We start from the raw sequence: 20,171 nt of genomic DNA on the forward strand, positions 1-20,171 counted from the left end.
ATCAAACCTCATGAATATGGACTGAGATGTGATGTGCTATAAGCAGAAGGCATCTGAAATCAGTGATGTTTTTGCTGTCGGATGAGGATTTTGCATTATTTAGTGCAAAATGGAAGGGAGCAGCAAAATGATTTGCAGCAAAAATTGTTGCATTTGGATGCAGTTTTTAAGCTCTTGGAGATTCCCCTCCGAGAGGTTCCGGGCCACCRATATCAGCATCAGTGACACGTGCAGCTTTGTGGCACACCGGCTGCACGCTGCTTTTCAGGTTCCCCTGTGAACTGATAATGCTGAAGAATGATCACTTTTAGATTGAACAAATTTGGGAGGTTGTCACTAATTCAAGACAAATTGAAGGTTTCACACTTGCCTTTTACATTCTATTTTGCAGGGTCACATTTCAGAGTCACTTTTCCAAGCTGATGCACACTTTGCGAGGCTCCCAAGCTGTAAAGAAATGGCTAAAATTGCTTGGCAAAGGCAGCAGCCCCCCAAAGTGAAAGGAGAAACATCTGTTCAAAGGATATTACTCAAAACATAATAAAACCTGTTTTTCTGACCACAGAGGTTACTTAACAACATGCATCACAAGGAAATAATTAAAATTATGAAAGTGACTTCAGAAATGTAGTTAGTGATTTGATTAGCTGCCAAGCACTCTGCATATGGAAAAGGAAGACTCTGTTATGCACTGGTCAGTTGGCCAAATCAGTATGTCCCTGAAAGGGCAAAATACACAGCTAAAAGACCTTCAGAAATGCATCCTGAAGGCCTTATAAAGCTTGCCGAGACCATCACAGTAATTAATGAACTCTCCAAATTTATGGTATCATTGGATCTTGACATTTATTAAAAACAAAAATCACTGCAGGGCCAGGGAAATGATGAGATAAAGAGGTGGGAAAAGAACAACAAAAAAAGCAAATAACCGGGGCAGTTCTCAATTGCTGTTCAATTCAGCTAATCGATTTTGAGGCAGATAAAGTTTGCCTTGTCCCTAAAGGACCCAATTTAGACCAAAAAAAAAAAAAAAGCCTGCTAATTATATATGCTAATTAAAATGAATCTGTCTTAGGCAGGTTCTCTCTTATGCTTTGGAAGTGCGTGGGAGTGTGGGATCTCTGTATCATCTCCTGATTTGGCCAAGCAAATGTCTGCTCGCGCTGAACAAGGACCTGCACTTCTGAAATCAGCCAGCAAGGAAACCTCTCARGCTGGCAGAACGAGGCTGTTTAGGGCTTTTGAGCAGAGTGGGGGATGATCATTTTGGTTCCCCTTGCTTAGGGAGGATGTGTCTGCAAGTGAAGCTTGTTGAAGTAATCACGGATGTGAAATGTTGCCGTGAGAAGGCCTGGCCTCGGGGCAGGCTGCAGTCTGGTATGTTCTGCGCTCAGCTCTTCTCATCTTTTCAGCTTCGCTCCACACAGTAATTTTCCAAATTTTCTCYCATTGATTAGTGGCACCTCCAAGCTGATTTCTTTCTGCAGTAGYCCATCTGGCACTAATCATTAGTGCTTTATAAGTAATTCCATGTTTGACTTTACTAATTAAAGTACTTTGGGTCATAGGGTGTTTTTTCTTTTTTATTCTTGGATGATGCTTTTTTCTTCTTTCTCTTAACTGACACTAAAGCAAAAAATAACCTGCTCTTGAATGGATTATAGCCAAGAACGTTCAAAAATGTTGGCCGAGTGCGATGGCAAGGATTTTTATGGTGAAAGCTTCTTGACGCGGTAAAAGGAATTGTTCTGCAGAGACCTTTCAGGTGACCCCAGAGAAAACAATGTAAACTGCCTGTCTCCCTGGGAACAACGAGGAGGTCTAAGTTAATTGCCAGTGTCTTTAATCCACATCTCCCTTGGGGTTCTTATTCTGCAGTTTTAGGTTGATTCTGATCAGTTTGACGAGGAGACCTGATGCTATCCCCAGTTATGCTACCATAAATCAAAGCAGCGTCTTTGTTAGAGCAGATGAGGTTATTGCRGCCTGAGCAACCCAAGAGAATGAAAATCACAGAAGATCTAAAAAAAAAATTTAATTGTACAGTCTCATTCTGCTCATATGAATGCGATGATGGAGGAACACAGGGATGGTTCTGAGCCAGAGATCAATGAAGTCAAAATCTGTTTTTCCATTCACCTGAGTGAGCTTTCAATTAAGCCTCGTGCTGATGGAAGACAGGACCAGACACAAGACTCAGGGTTTTAATAATGAGCCACGTAGGTATTAATGGGAGTCGAATGATTTATCCCATCCATTACCGAGGGGTAAAGGACTGAGTGAGCAGCCAAGGAGAATTGCACTGAGCATCAAGCAGGATCCCCATTGATTGGAACAGCAGCTCTGTTGCCTGCCCAGCTCCTCAGTCCTCTGCAAACAAAAATCCTTCCCTGGGCTCGCAGGGCAACTTCTCCTGTCCCCGTGGATCTGCAGCATGTGATTACAGTTGGCAGCACCCTGTAGGACAACCTTGCCAATCATCTTAATTGAATCTTTCAGCTATTACCTTGTAGCTGCTGATTTGAGTGTGCCATGTATCTTGCACATCTTTTTCTTCAGAGCAGAATTAGAAAATGTGTTTCTTTTCGCCTTATCTCTATTGATAAATAATTGTATGTTACATTGATTGGAAGCTTTGAACTGGTACATTTGGAGGGGCTGTTTAATATGTCTGTCTGTGAACAACCATGACTTGAACACATTTTAATTACTGCGAATGGTTGTCTGAGATTGGAAAGCACAAAAAAGGTGCTCCAGGACCTTGGAAGATATCTATAAAGGGCTTAGATAGCCAAATGCTGCAGTTGCAGTCAGCTGCATTAATCAGATTGGAAACTGAAGAGAAGAGCAAGTCATTTCTGCTTAGTGAAGTAGGTGATGTTACATTCAGGGTACCTCAAAGGAAGAACAGTAGGAAAACAGGGCTGAAAAATGCATCAGTTTTCTCGGGAGAACAAAGTGAGTTGCGAGTTCTTAGTTTTCTTTCTAAATTCATCTGGTCTGAGAATAAATGTTGAGGATCAGACTCTGTACTGCAGTGAATCTTGCACCAATGCCTTTGACTTCCTTCCAAAAAAGAAAAGTTGGATTCAGTTCACTGTGTCTAGATCAGCTGTGGGTAAATTCAAAATATCCAATTCCCATTTATACCAAGGCCTTGCTGGGGTATGCAGTGGTGTCTTAAATTAGGTAAAATTCCACATTTAAGATTACTTGCAGCACCTTACAGGAGAGCACCAAAGAAGTGCTTAGCAGAGGAAGAACAGGCTGAAAAGTCCTAGAGATGGTTTCGTTTGAGGCAGGCGGTCATGCAGCTGTGTCATCCTGCGTTTCTCTGGAGTGATTTGATTAAAAGGGGAGGATGGATGTTTGTGAGCGCTCTCGTGCAGGGCTGTGGTGCCACTAACCTGGGCAGCTCAGGAAGCCTCCCCCTCGGTGCTGCTGCGTTTATACCGGGCTGTGAGTCCAAGAATGAATCCACAAAGATGCCCAACAGGAGAGCAAAAGCCCAGTGGTCCGTTTTTTCCTCCCGTGTCCCTTTGGTTTATAAGTGAGTAGTAAATAATGCAAATTCTAATGACATCTTAAACGTTCTGGGAGCTGGATGAGCATTTTCAGCCCTCCAGAGGAGGAATGTGGTATATTGATTGATTCGCACTGAAGATGCTGTCTAGCGTGTGAGAAAAAGCCTCCTCTGAATGTTTGCTTGGCCCTCGCTCGTGGCGCAGCAGCTGCTTCGCAGGCAGGGGCCGATGGTGCCTGCAGAAGCCCAACAGCAGAGCTGCCCTCAGGTAACTCCTTTTGCAAAGAGGGTTCTGTGTTCGAGCGGTTTAATGCATTCAATTTGAGGAGTGCCAGCCAAATGGCATTCAGTGAAGAGGTGTATCCAATATGGTTTGGGTCCCYGGGCTCATTTTTCATCACCAAGTGTAACTGAACGGAGCACCTGGTAGAGCAGCTGTTGCAGCCTGGCTCGAAAAGGCCCATCTAAGCAGAGCAGGGGAAGGTGGAAGGCAGAAGGGAGCCCCGAACATCCCTGGGAAGACAACTTCTTAGTTAGCGGGTGGTGATTTGGTTTAGTGTTGTGTCCTCTGCCAACTTGATCTCCTTGGTTTCTCCACGAGCAGCACAAGCACGGAGTGTGGTCTGCCATGCACGGGCCATATGTGCAAGGGACATGGGACATGGCTGTGGTCTCTGTAAATGCATCGACCACGTTAAATAAAAGGCAGAAAATGCAGTTTGGGTTTGACTGCCTGCCCGTTTCATACCACTGAGCAGAACTTACCGCCAGTGGCAGCTCAGGCAGCTTAACCTGTTCYCAGTTTCCAGAGTGAAAGGCATCGCCGGTGTCCACACCACACATCTGCTGCTGCAAACCTCCTACCGAGGTCGATCTGTGGGGTTTGCAATGACCAAGAGCAATGTTAATATATTCTATATTCCAAAAATATATATTCTATATATATTCTAAAATATATAATATATATTTTGGGGTTAAATAACGCGTGCAGAGTCGCCAGCAAAGCTGACGGGAGAGCAGCTACAGCGAGAGCTTTTACCTGCTCCCTGGCAGACCAGGTTTATTGGTTTTAAAGTGGGCCTTTCCTTACCCACGGGAAGCTAATTCACATGCTTTGCTGCAGCATTTCAGTTCCATCACTGCAAATATGGTTCCAATCAGGAATGAGGCCATTGGAACCAGAGGGAGCAGCCAATCCTAGGACTAGGACTTCCAAGGCTGGCGTTGGGCATAGCAAGGAGGGCACATCCGTGCAAATCAGCTCCGAGACAGAGCTTTGATTTTGCTGGAAGTTGTACTGGAGTTTCAGCTCCAGCACTAGTAGCAAGATGACAGTAGAAGTGTTTGGTATGTTTTAACTAAATAAAAAAGTGTAAATTAGATGGCAGCATTCGCTTTGCTCTGCACACAGCCTGTGTGGTGCTAATTAAATCCTCAGCTTCTTTTCTAGTGGAAGGAAGATTGAGAAAACAAGTCTGAAATCAATTCTCCATTTAATTCAAGTAACTCTTTTCCATGCAGTTACTTTTCTACTGCGATGTTAGCGATGTTGTTGTAATAGCAAGCCAGTAGGTATCACAAAGAACTCGGTTTTATGGAAAGAAATGTAAGGTGAAATGTAGAAATTTTACAGGTAGCARCACAAAACCAGGAGGCTAAGGCAAAAGCCCATATCTCTGCACAGAAATTGGTTTTGCTTTGTTAAAACTCCCCCTTGGAATTTTGTTGTGCTGGTTCAGAATCAGCCTTTCAGATGTCCTATGTTATTGCTTTATCATGTTAATCACAGCACGTTCCTGTAGAAACCTCAGCCCAGTCTGTTGGTCACGAATCGCTGCTATCCTAAGCCAATTGGGAAAAGTGCAGCAGGTCTGGATGGATCCTGGGAGGTGTTGCGGAGTGATGAGTATCAGGCGTTAGCAGAGGATTGATGTTTACAAACTTTGACTCTTGTTCTTACACTTTCTTTCTCTGTCTTCCTGTAGGTTATAACCCTGGAAGGATGGGTTGACATCATGTATTATGTGATGGATGCACATTCTTTTTACAATTTTATATATTTTATATTGCTTATAATAGTAAGTATGAACCGTGAGATACTCCCATTCCCTCGCCTTGTGGGGTAACGCTGTTCCCTGGCCTTTTCCCAGAGAGGGCAGCCAGCTGGGATTCACAACGGGAGACCTCCCTTCCACTGTGAAGTGTCATCACAGAGCTTGTGATTACTGCTGTGGACAGAGGTATTGGCTACCACAAGCTCTGTCCTTCTTGGTGTCACATGTGATGTACAGTCACAACTTGTCAAGCCATATGGCCTTCTCCTTCCATTTACTCTCTTGGTTTTGGTCTTATCACCTTGATGTGTCCTAACTACTGTGCCTTGGCCAAATAATGAGAATGAAGAGCAGAGAGGCAATGGTTTTTCTACCCTTAGTCTCCTCCACATGGCAGGAGACAACTGACTTCAATGAAGGATCCTCAAAAGGTTGCTAAGCTTCACCTGAGCACTTTAAGTAATGGCAGTAATAGCAGTGAAATTTTGTAAGGTCCTAGGGTGCTGTCATTCCTTTAAAATATATCGTACTGTTTCTTGGAGGAGCTTGATGTCCTCTGAAGCTTTAATCCCCTGTTAGCAAGATTTGTTTAGAATGGAACTGGGAATCTAGCTTTTTCCTGGGGGCTATATTTTTGGGAAAAGTCAACCATTCAGGTCAGAAGGAGAGCCGAGGGAAAAGAACCACATAGATGTCAGGTAAGACATGGAACAGAGGCACTTCAAAGTGCTCTTGCAGATGGATATTCTTTACACACAACCCCATCATTATCTCTGTGCTTTTGAAGCCTTTGCTAACTCTGAATTTGCAAGTCAAAGTACCACATCTCCCACCAGCAGTGGGAAGGTGTAGATTTGACCGCTGTGAGAGTTCCCCTGTCATGGACAACATTGCAAAGCCAGTGATTTTGGGGCTTTCAGCAATAAGCCTTGCATAGCAGAGATTTCCTCTTCCCCCTCTCAACCCTTTGCTTCATATGGATCCTTGCAGAGAAGCCAGAAGTTGACTAATCCCCAAGTCACTTGGAGTTGGGAATGGCACCCCTTCTGCTTTCCAAAGAGTATCCAGACTGCTATTACAGATTGGAGTGTAACACCACAGACTATCTCCTGCTGCCTTCCCCTGAGGATCCACCAGACAATGGCCCAGATTAAATCCATACGTTTCCTACGGAGCCCAGCATAGAGGTTTGGCTCTGTAGGCCATGGCAGTTTCTTGACGTCAGTCCCTTTCACACGTAAAGGCACTGATTCTCCGATGGGAATATCTGACATTTTCCTTTGGCTGATTTATGAACCCAAGTGGTGAAAAGCCAGTGTGTGGACTTACCAGCTGAGGAGAACGCAACCTTAGGCCACTTTATATTCTTATCCTYGGACTACATTTCCAAGCCAGATATCATCCAAGATTGTCAACTCAAGCCAGCCACTTAATCGGGCTTTAGAGGACCACCAAACCTCCCGGAGATATATTCCTCTGTGTCACAAAGAGCTACAAGAGAAAGGTGACTTCAGAGACTTATGGACCCTGACTGGCATCCTAAAAACCAGCGTATGYTGTGCCAGGGCATGAGATGACAGAAGAAGAGAGAAAGCAGTCCTGGTACAGCACGAATTGGACTCCAAACATCCTTCCTTGTGGGTTGGCTGGGTGTTTCCTAGTGGTCTGTTTTGCAGTGGTGATAGATTACGTTGTGTTTCTTACACCCTAAGTTAGTAGCAAATGTGATCATTGTTGGTAGGAGGAAAGTGGTGAAGGGTATTGTTAACAGCTTTCTGTGCCATTGCCAAAATAGCTTAACAGGCTTCAAGAGCAAATTTAGCAGCTCAAGTGCATGTCAATATAACATTTGGTGAGCAGACTCTGAGATTTGGCATGTTTGGTCATCTTAAGATTTCTACGAGCCACAATTCAGCCTAGACACCACGTGGTGGCAAAGTGCATGTGTTGCTTTGTAAAATTGCTGCTAATTCCTTTCCCTGTGTCTTCTTCAGGTTGGTTCCTTCTTCATGATTAACTTGTGCCTGGTTGTGATAGCAACACAGTTTTCTGAAACAAAGCAACGGGAGAACCAGCTGATGCAGGAGCAGCGGGCCCGGTATCTCTCCAATGACAGCACAATTGCCAGCTTCTCAGAGCCAGGTAGTTGCTACGAGGAGCTGCTCAAATACATCTGCCACATCTTCAGGAAGGTGAAGCGGCGGACGATACGCCTGTACAACAACTGGCAGAGCAAGCGCCGGAAAAAAGTGAACCCGAACAGCACCACGAATGGGCAAAGCCGCCGGGGCAGGAAGCGCATCACCTCCATTCACCACCTCATCCACCACCACCACCACCACCACCACCACTACCACATCAGCAATGGGAGCCCTCGGGGGCCGCGCTCCAACCCGGAGATCTGTGACCTGGAACTCAAGGTCATGAAACCCGGAGGCCAACTGATGCTTCCCCCTCCATCACCCAACCTGCAGAGCCCTGCTCCTCCTCCGGATTCAGAGTCTGTGCACAGCATTTATCATGCTGACTGTCACGTTGAAGGGCCACAGGTGAACTGTAAGTCTTCCAATGCCCCTGCAAGCATTAAATTGACCACTGGACTCTCCAACCATGGCAACATGAACTATCCTACCATCCTGCCTTCTCCGACTAGCAAAGCCAGTTCTGTTCCAGTTCCCAAAGGAAAGAAGAATGGTAATTCACCTGTGGCCATGGTTAATAGCCCAGTAAATCTGGGCACGGATCCTTATGGGAAGCTGCAACAACTGGTAGGAGAGCATGGTAAGGGCAAAGGAATTGATATTCTTGCTTAGGAAAACTCGGCAAAGGGAAAACACTTTGATGTGATTAATTCCAAAGAGCTGGAGATGTTCTCCTCTCTGTGGCTGTTCCAGGAACGCAGGTAGGAAACACTCCTGCGTTCTGTTATTGACCCTGCCATTGACCTGCCAATGGTGTGGACAGAGCTCCCTTTTCATCTGTTTTTCTTATCTGTAAAATGCTGACCGTGATACCCTCTAACATCTGGGTGTCAGGATACAGGGTATTTTGGCCTCTCTGATTTAAGTTCTGTCTGAATCATCATTTTTTTTTCCCAGTCATTCTGCCTACTCTTGTAGGCCCAAAAGCTGCAGTTACAGGGTTGTTGGGGTTCACTGGAACATGAGACCAAGACGATGCAGTCTTCCAATAAAAGGTCAGACAAAAGTCCTCAGAATGCCAAGTATGCTAATAGTAGTCAAGGAGGGTGCTGCAGGTAGAGGCTGTACTATGAAAGCTATTGGAGCTGAGCATGGAAGCCAGCCATAAGGTTAAGGYTGCTCTGTTCCTATATTTGCAGTAGCTGGGTAAAGCAAGGTATGAGATAGTCCAGATAGCAAGTTCAGGACACCGTTGGAGGTCTCTTCCTCATGGTCACAAAGTGCGGATTTTTAAACGTTTCTCATGTGCTAAGTGATGCCCTGCAGAGACTCTTCCTTTGTTCTCACCCAAGCATAGATCAATGCCGCCCCTGGCATTTCATCTCTGAAAAATGACAGATCTGCTGGCTATAATCCTGCAGCAGATAAGCCCCAGCTGCTGGGAGATGGTACCTTGAGAGGGAAGAGCAGGTGGAAGCCGGTGCAGAAACAAGAGGTACAGAAAGTGGAAGATAAGTAAAACAGGGTGGCACGATAGAAGCTTCTAGAAACCCCTGGGTCTGCTCTTACGGGCTCCTGAGCCTCTAGATTTCTTTTTGGCAAGAAAAGGAGCATAAAGTTTGGAGGACGAGCTAATCCTCAGAGGATGTGTGTGAAGACAGTGGTGTAGCCCTGTTGCAGGTCACCACGCTTCCTCTCTCCTCATATGCACAAGACGTGTATATGGATCATAGGAACTAACTTGTTCCAATGTCACATCCCTGTTTGTGCAAACTGCAGCCACACCGGTGTTTTTAGCTTTATCTCCATTTTAGCTTTATCTCCATTTAGTTTTATCTCTGTTCTTACCAAAATCATCTGCTGCTGCAGTCATGTCTACACACAGCACTTACCTTTCCAATTTTTCAAAATGTTTTCAGCTCTCATGGCTGGAGCTAAATGCTGAAAAGCAGAAGTCTTAAGCAAACAATACAACGTCAGAAAGATGTCGTTTCTATTTTTTTCAAACACTTTAAGCCAAACTCCTTGTCTTTATTTTTTTTTCCAGAATGCATGTTTTCCAAAACTGTTTATCTGTGTGTGCACAAATACAAATGTTTTTCCTAGTGATGTATGTGCTGAAAAAATACCAAGCCTAGCTTCAGCGGGGGTCACAGTAAAGGCTGCTTGCCAAATAGGTTGGGTGGCTTGTCTTTGTTAATACTGTTTTATAAGTGACCATACAAAAGGGTAAATCGGCTTGTTTATAGAAATTGCCTTCAGCAGACGTTTCTGTACTTTTAGAGCTTAGCAGGAGGGCAGAAGGGGCAAGGTTAGCTGCAATATTCTTCCGTTGTTAAGCAAGGGTTTTATATGAATCACTGGTACATCTTTAACTTTGCAAGTTAATGAAGGTTATTATGAGAATGTGTATTTACCTTGAGATAAAAGCCCAGGCACAATAGGAGCCTGRAGCTGGGAAACCAAGGCCGAGTGAAACCGCTGTTGCTTGGAAGGTGCTGCTCAAGGCAGAGCATTGATCCTCTGTGCTCACTGTGGCCTCTGTTGCCTTCCAAGAGAAGGAAGCACCAAATCTGAGTCCCACCAGCAAGAAAATCTCCAATGATTAGGTAGATTTCCATGTGGCCTGTGGTGGTGCTTTGAGAGCCTGAGGTTGGATGCAGTTATTAATAATGCAGGAATGGCGTCCTCTTTCCATAGAGGCATTGCAGCCCTGAGGATGCCAAAAGGCTTTAAACATGTCCCCTGGAATGGCTTTATCTCTTCCAGAAGTTTACTCCTCCCTAGGTGAAGCTCCCAGTGGATGCACCTAAATCCCAGCAAACTCAGCAAAGCGGGGGCTGTGTTGTGCAGGGAAGGTGAAGGGAGCTGCGAGCTCCCTCCAACTCTCCCCATCTCTGTCCCTGTGCAAATGGAGGGCTGTTTCCCCCAGGTCCCCCCTTCTAGGTGCAGAACCCATTCCTGGCAAGCCTTGAGCAYGGGGGAGCACACAAGAAGAGCGCTGAGCGATAGCCGAGAACATTAGGAAGGCATTAGCAGCCAGGGCACTCGCGGCCCCAGCTGGAGACGAGGCTGGTGCCGGTGGGGAGGGCGGCCATGGTGGCGGATTCGCTCCTCTCCTTTTGTTGTGGGATYGAGCAGCCCCGAGTACAGCCTGTTCCTCCGAGTTCCCGTGCCCCGCAATGCTGGGAGGTTATTTTAGCAGGCAGCCAAGGAGACTCTGGTATTTTGAAGACATCTGCGGCGCCAGGGTTTTTCATATAATTTTTAACGCTTTGATAGCACTCCAGACATGCGGGGAGCCCACGGCCAGCCTCAACGGGGCTGCGYGAGCACGTTGATTAACAGGGCGAATATTTCTGCTCCTGTCAGCACCTTTGATACAAGGGCAATCCCCTCATGCTGGGCTGTCAGCCTTGCTGCAGAGCCTGGTGGCATCTGAGTGACATTTGGGGCAGTAAAGTAAAAACTGCACCGTAAAACCTGTGTRGAGACAGGCCGAAGGGACCACACAGCGCTCTAAGCCAAGACCTCTGTCTGTAGCTGCCTCTTGGTCCCTTTCTCCCCGCTCCCTCCTYGTTAGCAACTAAACAGAAATGCTGTCTAGATTGGACATAGTGCCTCGAGAGCRTTCAGGTTGTCACTAATGGTGCTCAGCCTCTCGGATTTCATCCAAACCGGAACAAAGGGAGCGGTACAAAATGTGCCGCACAAAATGGCTGCCACATGGTGCCTCACGGCGAGGGCGGGCGGGAAGGAACGGGGCTCTCGCCGCAGCGCCTCACGCTCCGTGTCCCCCTCGCAGGTCTGCGGCGGACGCCCAGCCGCCTGTCGGGGCTGAGCGTGGCCTGCCCGCTGCCCGGCCCCGCCGGCGCCACGCTGACCTGTGAGCTGCAGAACTGCCCCTTCTGCGCCACCATCCTGGAGGACCCCGAGCTGGCCTTCAGCGAGTCTGACAGCTACGACTCGGACAGCAACAACGGCGTCTACGAGTTCACGCAGGACCTGCGGCACGGCGACCAGCGCGACCAGCTCCAGCAGCAGCAGCAGCAGCGGGGCCGCCGGAGGAAGAAGAAGAAGCCCAAGGAGAGGAACAGGGTCGCCCGGCTCTGGAAAGCTTTCGGCACCAAGCTGAAAAGGATCGTGGAGAGCAAGTACTTCAACCGCGGGATCATGATCGCCATCCTGATCAACACGCTGAGCATGGGCATCGAGTACCACGAGCAGGTGAGCACAGACCCGGGGAGACACCGGTGGTTTCTCAATGAGCTTGAAGCAGCTCAACTTGTGGTCCGACAGCTTTGCAATGAACGTGAGTGTCCGTGTGAGCATGGAAAGCTGGGTAGTTTGCTCTCTGTGGAGGTACATGGATGTGTTGGRACACGAAGGCTTGGAGTCTGGCTTTGCTGTGTACAAGGCTTAAGCTGTCAGGCTGAAAGCAATAAAAMCAAAGTCCGTTTCTTCCCTAAGGAGATGGTTTCTCGCTTAGCCTGAATGTGTAGTATGGTCTCGTAGGGTGCAAGTTGGTCTTTCTTCTAAGTGCTTAGAGGGAAGAAGGGAAAAAAATTAGTCTTTTCGCAGCACTGGTCTGAACATGTCGGTGGTAAGAGTGGCAGCTGAGGACAGCTTGTCCTTGCAGGCTGGTGGGAGAGGGACATGAGTCATCTGAAGATCTCCAGTTGGTCACTCTATGGGAAGCTCTGTGTTGCTTGTCTGTGCTCRTCTTTCTTAGAAAAAAATATATTACTTTCAACTGTTGTCAAAGCTGGCCCTGGCGTTTTGCATGCCGCCTCTGCAGGAGATGCAGAAGATGCTTCCCCGTGGCGCCACGCGCTCCTTGTGCTCGCTTCCTGCGAGGCTGCAGCTTCAGCCCGTTCTCTCCCCAAATTCAGTGCAGAATTGGGTACAGGTTACACTTGTGACAGAGCTAATCCTCCTCCCTGCTGCAGTCTGTGCCTCGGAAGTGAGGAGAGGCAGAGCACCATAGTGTGTGCAAAGGCAGGATACGTTGCTTTGCATTTGCTTCTCCATGATTTTCCCAGGATTAGCAGTTGCGACTCGGTACCGCGGCAAAACAATCCCCGCAAGTGCCACTGCTTCATTTCCCTCCCCACTCCCTSCTGGCATCCCCCATAACCTGTGCTACACGAGGCCCATTTTCTTTCGGAAAAGCAAATACTYGGATGACAAACGTGAGTGACAGCCCAGCAACAATAAACTAGTTCACACGTACAGAACAGAGGGTCTCAACCCAGTGCAGGAATAACTGTCGCTGTCAGCTTTCTGCCTGGCTAGTTGTTTCACAGCAGCTCTTAAATTAGGAAATTCACCTTGTCAGTCGCCTTTGAATAGGCGCATTCATTCCTCAGAGCGGCTGCGTTTCTGCACGGATACTCCTTGTCACACAGGTTCGGCTTTGTCAGTCCTTGGATATTCCCGTCATGGGTGCTGGGGGAAAACCTTAGACAGGCTGCCGTGAGAAAGCCCAGGGATCACATGGAGCCTGTCYGCAATCACTCGTACAAAAGTAAATTGTGATAATTGCATCCTTGTTCCTGACAGAGTAAAATTCTAGCCTGCAGGTTTATATTGGATTTTACCTTGTAAAAGATTTGCTTTAAACCATCTCAAAGCCAACGGCAATAAAGATTCTGGAGCTCTTGGCTGAAGATCATCAGGCTCCTGCCAGCTTTGCTCGCAGGCACTGCCCGGTTGGGCCCAATAAAAAGGGAAGAATTTTGAAGTGAAACCTGTAAGAGTTTCTCCGTGTGCCTGCTGCGAAGCKGTAAGGAGCTGTCGGAGCTCCTGAGCACCTCTCCCAAAGCGTCTTGTATCCGTGGAACCATCACCAAGGCACTGCCTGAGGCCAGTGCACCAGCCTAAAGCAAAATGCCTCGGGGCTCCCAGCCCATTTGGCATGAAACGTTTGGGGCAGCTTTGGGCCAAGTGGGGTCATTTCAGAACCTGAAGCATTCCCCCTGTGGGAACTGGCTGCCAGGCTGGAGGTGGGGGACTGGATTTGTATGGACACATGGAGCAGTTGCCTCGGTTGAGCAAGGCCGTGTGTTGTTGGGACAGGGGAAGGTGAAAATGGGTCATTTTGGGCGTGCCGTGCTCATTGCCTGAAAAAAACTTAGTTTAATCCCAGCTCCTTGATTACTGCGTGCTTGATGCTGCCCCTTCCCTCCTCACCTCTGCTCAGAGCAGGTGTTAAGGTGTGAGCCTTGCTGGGATGTCCAGCCAGCCCCGGCTACTACCACTGCCACCTCCTGCATTTTCCCAAGGGCAAACCCAGGTCRTGAGGCTTTAGGAGCTGCCTACAAGGACAGCAGCTCTGAGATGGTCTCCTRGCTCTCCTCTGAGATGGTCTCCTGGGTCTCCTCTACCTTCTTTGTCTCCCCCAAGCTGCTCAGTGCCACCCAGAGCACTCCCTTGGGTGACAGCTCCCCTGCTCTGTGCCCTGACACCCCTCAGCCCTGAAACTCTTGCTCTGGGTGGGAGAGTTTAAGCAGGTCCCTTGGTCTAGACCGTCCCCACTTGTTCTACTGGACAGTTAGCAACTAGTTGCATCAAACAGGACTGAAGTGAGTGCAACAGCCACCAAGSAGCCCTCCTTATACCCTACAGTCTGTAAGGACATGCCCAAACCCTGCAAAAGAAATGGTTAAGCAGCTTCTGGCTTTTCTTCCCTGGCTTCTCTGACTTTATAGAGTCATCAGTAACTTTGCAGATAGTTGGGCACGCAGTATTAATTTTTATTGCAGAGTTATTCAAAGCCAAAGCATCAATCGTGTGAGCGTGTGGGAGGGATGGGGGGTACCAAAACRACGTGTGGCAGTGGAAGATAGAGCAGTGCCAGTCCTCGCTGYGTTACCTCGCCTTTCATCCCGGGCAGGGCTCTGCAGAGAAGTCACGCGGGGCCCTCTTGAGGCAAGCGAGCATTATTGTCACCGTCGCCCAGGTGGGGAAATTGGGGACCACAAAGGTTGTGAGGTGCCAAGCCACCAAAATGGCGTGGTCTTCACTGCTTGACTGTCAATGCACCTGCAGGACAGGTTGGTACCTGGGCCRTAATAGCTCTTTGGTGGCACCCTGTGGCAAGACAGGAAGGTGGTTTGGTTTGTCTGTACTGCTGCAGTCGCAGGTGGTCCAGGATGAATAACCAGGGACCTGTTCGTATCCAAATCCCCTTGAGGCTCAAATAAGGGGTTTTATGAGGTTAAGAAGCCCAGGGCATCTGCTTGAGTGGTCACTCTGGCTCCTTTTTTGGCCAGCCCAGTTGGCATCCCCCCTTTTAGTGCCCACAGCCTAAGTGCCATTTTAAAGCAGGGATCCAGTCTCGTGGCTAAAGGCATGACCATAGCAACAGGTTGCTTGTGAGGAGGAGAGGGAAAGGCCAGAGCATCTAGGGATGCTTTTTAGCAGTCCCGCTCCTTGCAGAGACAGATTGAGGATTTCATGGCAGCACAGGCACTTTGTGGCAGGAGATGCGGGTACCAGGAGGCAGCTGGTGATGGGAATGGTGTTTCTTTGGGACTTCAGTTATTAGCAGCACTTGGATCTTCCCGCACGGCCTATCCGTGGGGTTAGCAGTCRGCTCTGTCTGCGACTGCCACGTTGCACACGGCTGGTAATTAGGAGATATCAGGATGATGTTAGTTAGTAGGAGCGTGACTTGTATTTCAAAGGTTAATTGACTGCTTTGGAGCTCATTCTCCACCACCACCACCCTGCCTTGTACTTTATTTATTTCTTTATTTTTCCATCAGTTCAAACAGGCATTCCCACAGATGAGAAAAGCCGAGTACAAAGAGGAAGGCAATCTTTGCATTATTCTCCCAGGCCATTTCAATAAGCCGAATAACTTCATTCCACATTCGTTGCAGCTGACAACTCTCTAGAGTATCTGCAAAGGGGCCGTGGTACTGCAGCAACCAAGCTAAACTGCCTRGTTTCCCAAGCAGGAATAATGCACTCCAGGAACAAGAGTCCTGCTGTGCTCCCGGGCTGGCGTGGGACGTGCCTCGTATGCCACGAACATGCGAGGCCATCCCRGGAGCTGCATTTCAGCTCCCACTGGAAGCTAATCCCTTTCGGCCCCATGGTGCCCTTCACACGCTGGTCTGAAGTCTTAATTGCTTCTCCTCTGCACCTCTGCCGCAGGTCCTGCTGGAAAGGGGTGGCCTCTAATCCTTCTCATCTACGTTAAGGCCGTGCCCCTGGCTCAGATGTAGAGCTGTGATGTGGATTAGGGAACGGATGAGGCCAGAGCTCAGTCCTGCCAGGGGAACTCGATTCACAGAGCCCCCGGTGCCCGAAAAGAGATCGAGTCCTGTTCATTCATCCTAAAGAGCTGCTGCTACTATCCCTGCAGGCTGGTGAGCTCCTGATCATCCCTGCAGGCTGGTGAGCTCCGGATCATCCCTGAGGACCTTTAACTGTTGGGAGTTTGGGAGGAGAGGCCCCACTTCTCTTCCCAGAGGAATTTGCAGGACTAGCTGTTGGTAATAGTAATGATTTCACATAAAAGACTCCATTTACATCAAATGGCTCTAGAAATGCTATTTTATATTCACTTCTCACAAGAGAAGTACAAATTAATATTTGTTCCAAGCTAGTACTGTTCAAAGGGCTTATAATTGGCTTTCTGCTCCCTTACTTGTGGTGTGTTGCATTTAGAGCAGCTGTCAATGCATTAGATAGGAGCCCACCTTAGTGGGCACCCCAGGGTCCCTGCTCATCAGGGTAAGGGAAGTGCTGGTTTTGAGTAGCACATTGTATATTTTGGAGCAAAAGTGATTCTGTATGATTTAAGGTAGCAACCAGCTTCTCTAGTGATGCTCTATTTTAGCATTTGTCAGTTTTGGCTTGAAGAATTGGGTTGGCCCGTGAAACTCAGCGCTTATTCAAAAAGCAGAGGAGACTTTCAGCAGTGTTTGAAGCAAATTGCTTCAATTGCTTTTGAGTTGTGAGTCAATAAAATATTATCCTGATTTGAGATTCTGACTTTTAGCTAGTAAAACTTGTTCACTCTTCAGACATTCTGCATGATTCAGTCTTCAGAGCATTCACACTGGTGGGGCTTGAAGCAAACAGACTTGTTCCTAAATCAAATAAGAGATGAGTTTATTAGGGTAGAGCTCAAGGTAGGAAAAGGCGACCAAATCTTGGCAGAGATTTCCAAGGAAGCAGGATTCGATGCTTTGCTTTCCTGGAACATGGTCTCTTTAGGGGTGGCCACTGGATTTAGGAGCAGCATTTGTTTGTGCTAGGAAACTAGTCCCAGCTCTTCCCAGGATGTGAAAATTCAGCCCAATGTGTTTGTGCTTAGGGCATAATTGAGATGAGGTTCGTTCTGCCTGTTATAGTTCTTTGTACTGTGTATATGAGCTTTGTCAGCAAGAAAGTAGGGATAAGTGTTGTCACTTCGTCTTGTGCCAGGAAGTTATTTGGAAGTCCAAAGCAGCAAAACAGCGTTGGAAGGTTGGAAGCTGCTTTTCTCTTTTTGATGTATTAAATCTATTCCTTCCAACCATGCACAAAGTTCCTCCCATTCCCATTATTCACTAATTTTCGTGCTGCAAAAATGAAGCATCCTTGCAAAGTTTATTGCAGCTGCTGTTGCTGTAAGCATCACTTTTATCTATATAGTCACTTCTTTTCCTGTATGCCTCAGTAACATACCACAGCAAAGGTTCCCTATCATAAACTGATGGCAAACGTTGGCACTTACAAGCAAGACATCCCACTCAGGGCTACACCGCAGCTGCTGGAGCCCAGCACCCCTCATGGTGAGGAGTCTAAATTGCCTCCTTCCTTGAGGGCCTACTGTGAGTGGTGTTGATGGACCCTTAGCTCGTCCTTAGCATCTTCGGCAACTTGACCGACTCCTCTCCTGCTCTCTTTTCCTTCTGCTGCACTGTATGTTCTTGGTATATATTTTTTTTTACTATATAAGGGAAAACRTGCTCGAGATGCTGCCCTTGCTGTGCCTCCCAGCAGGCAGGAGTTACCCACCTCGCAGTGCAGAGGCCGAGCTGGGTAACTCCTGTGGGTAACTCCTATAGGTGCTGACACGCGGAGCAGCCAGGGGAGACGCAGGGGGGCTCGGAAGGGGAACAACGGAGCTAACCATGACATGAGGCTGCAGTTCCTATWGATGTGCTCATCGCTCCAGGGAATAAAATCAGAATATTCCCTGCAAAGCTGTAGGGAATGGGCAACGGTTCAGCCCATTCCCCTCGCTTACCCGTCGGTTATTGTTTGTCTGCAGAAAGGGATCGGCTGTGTGAATCCCATCTGCTCTGTGCCCAAGTGACAAGTGTTTTGAGCGGGTGGGTGCTCACCTACAACAACGTGCTCCCCAGCCTGAGCTGGTGGATGGAGGTCCCAGCCCTCCGCGGAGCAGGACAGTAACGGTCCCACATCACATCCCTCAGGATGCGGGCGCCCGGGGGCAGTTCTTCACCTAGGGCAGGCAGCTGGGGCGGCCGCAGTGACTTTGGGGATGGGATCCACAAAATCCCCAAGCTTCACAGATGTGCATCATAGCAGGGAGGAGTTGTGTAGAATTTGGGCAGATTGTTTGCATTTCAGCTGGCCCCTTGTGCCGTTGGAACAGGAACAATGTTTGTTTGGTACTCGTGTGTCGTTCACAGCCCTGACTCGGGAAGGTGGAAAGGAGAAGAAGCAAGATCCAGGATATTTTCCAGAAACAGGGAAAATGCGGTAGGGGAGGGGGAAGATGAAAACCTGCAGGGAAGGTACRGACTGGGTTGGGATGGCAGCTTGGAAGGTACCTGCGTGCTGAGAGCAGAGCCAGCTCCGTCCCCCTTGGCAGCCAAAGGATTAAAGATACCCAGGGTAACAATCTAGCTCCTTTCACCAGAGAAGAAGAATCACTGCGAGGGAATAACAGATGTGCTTACTGCTGCTGTCAGCCCCGGGCATGAATTTTCCTCAGGTTTTAACCAGGATTCTCCAGCTGGGACAGGGAGAACTTTCAGAATTATGAATGAGCCTTTAAATATCTCCTTGAAACCTCCTTCTGAATCTATTGTTACAAGATCAGGATGCCTTTTTACTAAATGGCTTGGAGAGGTGGGGGAATAAAGCTGCATCGGGGAGGAGAGAGGCTCTCGCACGAGGACGAGGGACATTTGGCATGCCTGCGTGCATTCTTTTAAAGCTCTATTTTTGTTTGCTCCCTCTGCTTGCTGAACCAACAGCCTGCAAGACAGCCTGACTCCCAATTTGGGAAAAACACTGTGTGCACGGGGCTGGGAGCACTGGTGGGTAATCCTGCTAGAGCAGAGAATCTGCCACCAAGGAGGACAGGGGCAGGAAGACAACTTGGCTTCTTTCCCCACCTGAATACGTTTCTGATGCCTGTGCAGATAAATTCCTCCTCTTTCCTTGTCTTCTTCCCATCCCCATGCACAGCTGAATCCAAACTTTTCACCATTTCTCCTCTGCAGAAAGCAACAAAAAGAAAGAACTTGTATTTATTTAATATACTCCAAAGGGAATTGAGTTTCCCGGAGTTCTCTCAGCATGACTATACATGGACTTGTCTGTGCTTGAAAGTTAGTTTGGATTAAGGTGGTTTAGGAGGGGAAAGAGGGCTGCCTGGGAGCTCTACCTGTGGGCTCTGTCAGCAGCACTTGCATTTCTCCTTTAAGCCTCCAGCTTAAGGAAGCTGCTAATTCCCAGCAAAGCTTTGAGTCCTGGAGGGTCGCGGGGATGGCTGCCCTGGCCCAGGCCACACGGAGAGGGTTTCTCATGGAGCAATGGTGTTTGCTGGAGCAGGAGCGTCCCCAGGGGAACCCAGAGCAGCTCCGCGGCACTCACAGCCCAGGATCCCAGCGCCCATGTGCTGCAGCACAGCGGGGCTCCCCTCCCTCCAGATGGACAAGCAAGCAACTGGCTCCATGTCCCCAGGAGCCCCTTGTTCTCATTGCACTCCAGAGGCCAGACAGGAGCTTCACAGCTCCAATCTGCCCCAAACCCAATCAAGAAGTAAATCAGACCACAAAGAGCTGGCCAGCATGGAAGGGAAATGTTTTTTCTTTTGCTTGGGAAGGGTTCAGGGCCAAAACACAAACGATGTCAGCACTGTTCCTCCCTGGTCACCCCTGCCTGGGAGCRCAAACGGTTTCAAGCCGTTTGTGTGAATGAGTTTGAGCCAAGAGCATCCAAAAGCAGCAAGGGATGGCCGGGCAGGCTGAGGCCAGCAGACACGCACTGACCCCACGGCTCGTGGGGGAGCAGGCGTTTCCCACCTGAGCTTGCCAAAGTCCTTCGGGGTTTCAGAAGTGATTTAACGTCACAGATTTCCTCCTGATCCTTTTCCTCCACCGGTTTCTGCCAGCCAGCGTGTAAGAGCAGAGGGGTTCATGCATATTTGATTCTCTTTTTTAACTATAGCATGAAATGTGAATGCTGTGTTTATGG

The 20,171-nt window shown here is 48.3% G+C and overlaps 1 protein-coding gene across 1 annotated transcript in view; it reads left to right on the forward strand.

The window, feature by feature from the left end:
• The window catches only part of CACNA1H (calcium voltage-gated channel subunit alpha1 H), a 103,118-nt gene that overhangs the window by 21,187 nt on the left and 61,760 nt on the right, over positions 1-20,171 (forward strand). The window contains exons 6-8 of the mRNA XM_026053940.1: positions 5,509-5,601; positions 7,572-8,358; positions 11,524-11,945. Of these exons, the coding sequence (XP_025909725.1) occupies positions 5,509-5,601; positions 7,572-8,358; positions 11,524-11,945 (1,302 nt within the window). The remainder of the gene's footprint in view (positions 1-5,508; positions 5,602-7,571; positions 8,359-11,523; positions 11,946-20,171) is intronic.

The sequence above is a fragment of the Nothoprocta perdicaria genome, unplaced genomic scaffold (genome assembly GCF_003342845.1).
Source record: "Nothoprocta perdicaria isolate Ctin4 unplaced genomic scaffold, notPer1 scaffold_12, whole genome shotgun sequence".
In the NCBI taxonomy this organism is placed as follows: Eukaryota; Metazoa; Chordata; class Aves; order Tinamiformes; family Tinamidae; genus Nothoprocta; species Nothoprocta perdicaria.